Below are 6687 nucleotides of genomic sequence, written 5' to 3' on the forward strand. Positions count from 1 at the left end.
TCTCAATCCTGCTCCTGGAGAACATCAGCACTTTATCTGACACAAACCACTTCAGATAATGACAGACATGTTCGCTTCACTTAGTTTTGTCGTGGTCATGAGATGTTAATGCATGGGAATTGGCTGCCTATAGCAACATTCAGATGAAGTCCATCACTGAAGCTTCAGAGCATGTATTGAGTACACAGAACAGTTTCTCATAAAGATCGGTGCCAGAGCGCATATCGTTTTCAGAGAAACACGTGTTCAAGGAAAAACAAAGCCTCACTTTCTTTCTAGTCACGTGAATGCTTCACTTTTGTGTCAAAATGTTTGAACCCAGATCAAACATGGCCTGACAAAACTAAGTGAACCGAACATGTCCCCTCCCGCAGCTTACTGACTCTAATACCTGAAATATCTGTAACACCACATCCTGATCATCTGACAAACAGTCCCACAAGTACTACAATATGTTATATACTAGAAAGTTATCGGCAGCAGGTCATGTGATTTTGAAACAACATTTCCTTCAATTTAAAAGAGAAAGTGCTTCTATGTGGTAAAACTGTTAAAATAAGGAGACTCCAGGAGCAGGACTGAGAAACACTTCTGTGATTCTGTTGAAAACATGTTAAAACATGTCTTATTCTGAACCCAGAATGCAGCAGCTTCTGATGAAACTCCAGCCGCTGGATCAAACCAGAACCAGAACACAGCAGAATCACTGGAGATGGAGCCTCTACCAAATGAACAAAACCAAGAGACTCAGCTGGATTCAGTGGTTTCACAAACATGATCAACAATCCGACAAAAACACTCCTGAAACAGTGATTTAAGAGTTCAATATCATTCTTCATTTGTTAATGAAACAGGATGTTTAACACTCATCACACTTGTTCTTTGTATTCATGTAATAGTGATTTGCTTTTATAACTATTTCTAGCTGTAAACCAACTTCAACAGTACAAATTGAAACTGAGACTCTTCAAGATCAACAGAATGAAAAATCAGTGTTATAATTTTTATTGTAAGAATCGATTGAGGTTTGAGTCTCAGTTCAGGATCAGGATGTCAGTAAATGTTCAGTTCTCTTACACCCTTCAGAATCACTGAGATTTAATATTTAAACCTTCAGATGACAGCTCAGATCCTTCATGTAATATCAAAACTCCTCTGAGTTTTTGTTACCTACCTCTTCCTCTTGTACTTCCTCTGCTCATGATCAGCCATTCTCCTCCATAATACTGACTCTGGAAATCAGATCAAGAAATTAATACATTTATAACTCTAAATTGTATTGTAATTTCTAGACGGCAATCAAAACATTAGATTCTTTATGTGAAAAAGAAAATAAGAGGTTTGGCTAAATGTCCACCTATTGTTTGCATTTATAGCAGAGATTGTCTTATTATAGGGAGATGAGAGGGTCTGTATCTCTTAGCATTGGAGAAAGTGTAACGGCTAACATGGATCACGTGCGGCACCTCTCTGCCTATCATGTAACGTCAGTGCCCGCCATTCAAAGTTTTATGACAGTCAAGTACAGTTTACAATAATCAGTTTCTTGTGAATAAATGTTCTATATTTGTTGTTATATCACTAGTAAATGTAGAGTAGGACTGCACTGTTTGTGGAATGTGCTTTACTTAAGAGTACACTAAAAACTTATTTGTAATTTAATTGTTGAAAAGGCCCAGTATTTTCCATACTGTTTTCTGATTTGATGTTGATATGTGATTGACAGTTTAGTTTGGCCCGCCCATAAGAAGGACGACATTTTAGTTCTTACAGCTCTGTCAACTGCTCTCTATAAAGTTGCTTTCATTGGGTGTGCATTCGAAAGAAGTACATGTTTTGTTCATATCATGCTTATATGATTCTATCATCTTGTTTCTTGTCTTTAGTGTGAGAATTTGAGTTTTAAGCTGTTTAAGCGAGTCCAGAGCAAATCCAGCCGTCTATAGTTTTTTGTATGTAATACTGCAAGTTTGTGTATTACATTATGATTATTTAAATTATATTAATTTGTTTACCAGCATATAGGGTTTTTGCTTGTGTATAAACCTCTTAGTCAGTATTTTATGGCATGTTTTTGACTGTTGTTTCTGCTTATGCACAGTAATGCACCATTAGAAAATGGAGATCTGTCTAATCGTCTTATTTAAATGTTTACTGCTGTTGATCTTATGTATAGTGTATTTATTTCAGTTGTGATTTATTATGTATATGTATTTGTTTAGACACCCCACATGTGCCATATGTATGTGAGAGCGTGCATAATAAATGGAGCATCAGTTGAGTACCAACCTCTGGCTTTGTCCGTTCTTACCGACACCCCCTGGTGATCACAAACCAAAACAACAATTCCAATGCAGTTCTTTAAAAACTATTCAACATGGTCCTTCAAGCCAGATTGTGTGTGATTGCCATGGAATAAGATGTCCAGAGCCAGTGAAATGACAGTCTGATCCTGATAGAACCATATGCAGGCAGAGAAGAGAATCAGCAACTGCATCAAACCATTAGATTATGAGATATAGGATAAAAAATGGTTGAAACAGCCTCAGTTCAGAGTCCCGTTCCTCTGCCCCGTACCAAATCAGTTGCTTCTTGTGGTTCCACCTACGCGTTTAAAATGTAAAGGTGATCGGGCGTTTTCTGTTGCAGCTCCTAGGCTTTGGAATGACCTTCCTCTGTCTCTAAAAACTTGTCCTTCATTGGGTGTTTTTCAGAGTGCGCTTAAAACGTATTTGTTTTCTCTAGCATTTGACAATGCTTTGTAAGTGTGTATGTCATATGTCTGTTTTTTGCTTTTTATGTTTCTCTTTTATACTTTGTGTACAGCACTTTGGTTCCACTTGTGGTGTTGAAAGTGCTTTATAAATAAAGTTGAGTTGAGTACAATCTATAATCTATAAAGAGGGAAAACATAAATAATAAAAAGCAGAGGGCCCAAAATTGATCCCTGAGGCACTCCAGATTGAACAACTTTAACCTCAGATCTAAATCCACCCATGGCAACAAACTTCTTCCGATCACTGAGGTAGGACTTAAACCAATTTAGAACAGTATCAGAAACACCAAAAACAATTTCACAGTCCAAAAACAATGAACACAGTCCATACAGGGTGAGGCACAATGACAAGCACGCTGAGGGAACGGCCACTGAGATCAGCCCAGGTTGTAAACAGGCCGGTGAGCATTGGCAGGTGTGCAGCATGAGGCCCAAAGATGTAGCGGGAGCCAGACAGGATCAAACAGCACACATAGTTAGATTCACGAGACACAATCAGGCACTGAACCGGCCTTGCTGCTTGGCAGGAGGAGAGAGCAGCCACAGGGATGCTCAGCCTGCAGGACAGGGCAGGGGGAGACCAGAGACACAGAACCAGGACTTGACATGACAGGTGGTTAGATGGTTTGGAACAAGGAATGACAACAGGGACAAAATGGATACAAGAAACTCCTACAAAAATGCTATGAGCTTAGGTGAACAAAAGAGTAGTATACAGGCATGAGGTTTAACGAACTGGCAAAGACATGAAGGAAAGAGTGCACAATATAAAGGAGCAAAGAACGTGAGGAACAGGTGACAACACTCATAACAAACGAGGACTGAACAATGACTAAACAAGAGGGCGTGGTGACAGCAAACAAGGAGGTGGGAACAGAGGAGCACATGGCAAATACAGACAAAGCCATGTGCTCAGACACAACATAAACAAAGACGCATTAAACAAAGACAAAACAAACAAGGCTGTCAGGGCAGAACCCTGACAAGGTGGCCTAAATTTTATTAATTTTGGCTCTCTAAATAACACTTAAAATAAACTGTCTCAGACAATATTTTTGAAACCCATTGTAGCAAATTAGCTCAAAATAAATATGAATAATTAATCATAACTCATTATAATTAATTATAAATATTTGGATCAGTTAATAAAATTAACTTAATGTAATAAAATTAATATTACAATCAATTAACCTGTTCGTCCAGTGGACACTCAGTGTTGATTGCTTATTAATTCTCAGAAATGTTAATTTCCATGTTATGGAAAAACAACATTGGTATTGTACAGTACTACTCAGAGCATGTAGTCAGGATCTAAATCACTAAAGAGGCAATTTATTAGCAGACGGAGTCAGAACCAAACATGTGTTGTGCACAATTCTTTATTAACTAACTCACAAACACATAACATACACACAGGTCACATACACACATAGGTAAGAATGAGCAATGATAGAGTTGAACCGGAAGGGGAAACATTAATGGAGCTATAGGAAAAAGTCAAAGACAATCTGGAAAAGAATCATCAGTTTCCTCAGTAATAAAACACCTTTGCTGACAAAGGTAAGTTTTACAAATCAATACTAAATCGCTGTTTAGTGTTCAAATGTACAATGCTTGCAAGATGCCTTTAGGCTGAGGAGCATCGGATCTGCAGGCTGAGGAGAAATCTTGATGATTCAGTCCGAAGTTTTTGCCAGTATCTTCTGCGTTAGATGAAGTACTATGAAACAACTTATCGATGAGCACATGGCTGGGTTGTAGGCCGAGGCCTGCAGCAAGAAGGGGGTCTCTTCAGTCGTCCAAGAAGCAAGGAAAGAGAGGGAGTGGCATTTTTCACTGGCTTTTAACCTCTGGTCAAAGTCACACCTCTTAGTTGTTGACCGGACCAATGAAGATGTTGTATTTCCGGGTGGCAATACGCCTCCTGTCAGGGCTTTTATGACCGAGCAACATTAACCGGCTGAGAAGAACTATTAAAGATTCTTGTAATACTGATGTGTTGCACAGGTATGGACATTTAAATCTTCTCGATACAAACCCATAGACACTAAACATGGCATAATTGAAGTTACCTTGAATTTCATAAAACTTAAAAATCATAAAACGTGAATACAATGAGTGCAATACAACAGTAATAATGGATACCATTTCCTGGGGATATGCAGGTTCATTTATAGAACAGTCTGTCTATAAATTAATGCAGGAACGTCTGTGTTCTGTGTGGATAATGCAGAGAAGATGCAGATTTTCTGTGTCTCTTCTCTGTTCTCAATGTGGCAACCACATTCTTTAGCGCAATAAACTTGTAACTGAGAACTTCTCGGGGATGGGGGACAGACCCCAGAGTGAGCTTTAAACAATTATTGGTTAACTATAACAAATAACTGTGTCTGATTTGTCTCAGTCGTTACACCATTGTCTGTCTGGAATGTAACACCCCAATATATTTTCTCTCACTTGGGTGGCATTGAATTCCTTTTAATGTGCAACTATAAAATTGAAAAACTTCCAATTGACCCTTCGCAAAGTTACTGTTGCTTTGTCCGACAAGCCGTGGCGCTGTCACACCACATGCAGTGAAAAATACATCGCAGAGCAAAGAGGACACTGACAACACGTCGACAGACAAACCAGGTTACTTATGATATTAAACAAAGTCCCAGCTTTCAAACCCAGCTTTCTGTGTAGTTTTTAAAGAAATTCAAACAACAAAAACAGTTTTGTGGCTCTTTAATTTGCTGTGACCATGGTCGTGACAGATTGCTGTAGCGCCTCAGCTCAAGAGGCTCGTAACCTTCCTACTAGTCCATTTATAGTATCAAATAAACATGAATGAACATGAGAATGAATGTTGTTTCAAACGCGAAACTTGTTGTTGTTTCAAGTGTTTCAAGTGCTTGTTGATAAATTTTATCAACAAGCACTTGCTGCTTGGAGTCTACAAACACAACTTCTCTCCCCAAAGGTTTTTTTTTAATTTTTTTATTTTTTATCTGGAATAATGGAAATATATTGTGTATGAATAAATGTTTATTTTTTCACATTAGGTTTAAGAGCAGGCTGATATTAGCCAATTATTCAATAATGATGGGATCTCAAAATACCTATTACACTAGAAGAATTCAATGTTACCAAGGCACAGCCAGCGTTCACCATTCTAATATGTTTTTAACTGTATAATATAAATTTTAACATCTTCCTCCACTATTTCCCAGTCTCTACTGTACTGTCCGTGACCTAATGTCCCAGAATGCAATGCGCTGCTGACGTCACGTTCCCAGACTCTATTCATTCAGATTGACCTGTATGATGCAGTTAGATCATACGACATACTGAGAGGTAAACACTGTAAAAACGTAGTAATGTATAATAAATTAAGATAATGTGTATGTGTTTGCAAATATAGTGAGTAGACTGCGTGTTTATATTTCGAGTTTACAAACCTTATAACGGATAGCCCAACAAACCGCGGATGCTGCGGCAGGCTTTGATGAGGGGAGCCGTTACTTTCAAATCCGATGATGTTGTTGATGATGAGGTGAGCAATATCGCGCGCGAGGAATCATTTTTATCCTCCTCTTGTTTCTTCTTCATATAATAATACTAATACTACTACTACTAATAATAATAATTATTATTATTATCATCATCATTATTATTATTATTATTATTATTTAAGCTTTAAATTAATCTATAAAATATAAAGAATAAATGTAGGCCTAGGCTACTTAATCAAATTTAAGTATAATAAATAAATAATTAAATAAATAAATAATAATAGGCTACAAGTTCAAAGCTGTACATCTTATTGTGGCCTCACTGAACTTCCGGGTTCCTCCAGATGCTGGCTTTTTTAAAAAAGATCTTCCAGGAACCATGTAAATGCTTACAGATCTTACAAGAACCCTTTT

At 37.7% G+C, this 6687-nt stretch overlaps 1 protein-coding gene across 4 annotated transcripts in view; it reads left to right on the forward strand.

The window, feature by feature from the left end:
• Nucleotides 1–2282, forward strand: part of LOC137015201 (uncharacterized) — a 45463-nt gene extending 43181 nt beyond the window's left edge. For all 4 annotated transcript variants that reach the window (XM_067380018.1, XM_067380027.1, XM_067379991.1 and 1 more), the window contains one exon: nt 641–2282. In XM_067380018.1, the coding sequence (XP_067236119.1) occupies nt 641–778 (138 nt within the window). In that variant the 3' untranslated portion in view covers nt 779–2282. The remainder of the gene's footprint in view (nt 1–640) is intronic.
• The last annotated feature ends 4405 nt before the right edge of the window (nt 2283–6687 follow it).

The sequence above is a fragment of the Chanodichthys erythropterus genome, chromosome 3, assembly GCF_024489055.1.
Source record: "Chanodichthys erythropterus isolate Z2021 chromosome 3, ASM2448905v1, whole genome shotgun sequence".
NCBI lineage: Eukaryota > Metazoa > Chordata > Actinopteri > Cypriniformes > Xenocyprididae > Chanodichthys > Chanodichthys erythropterus.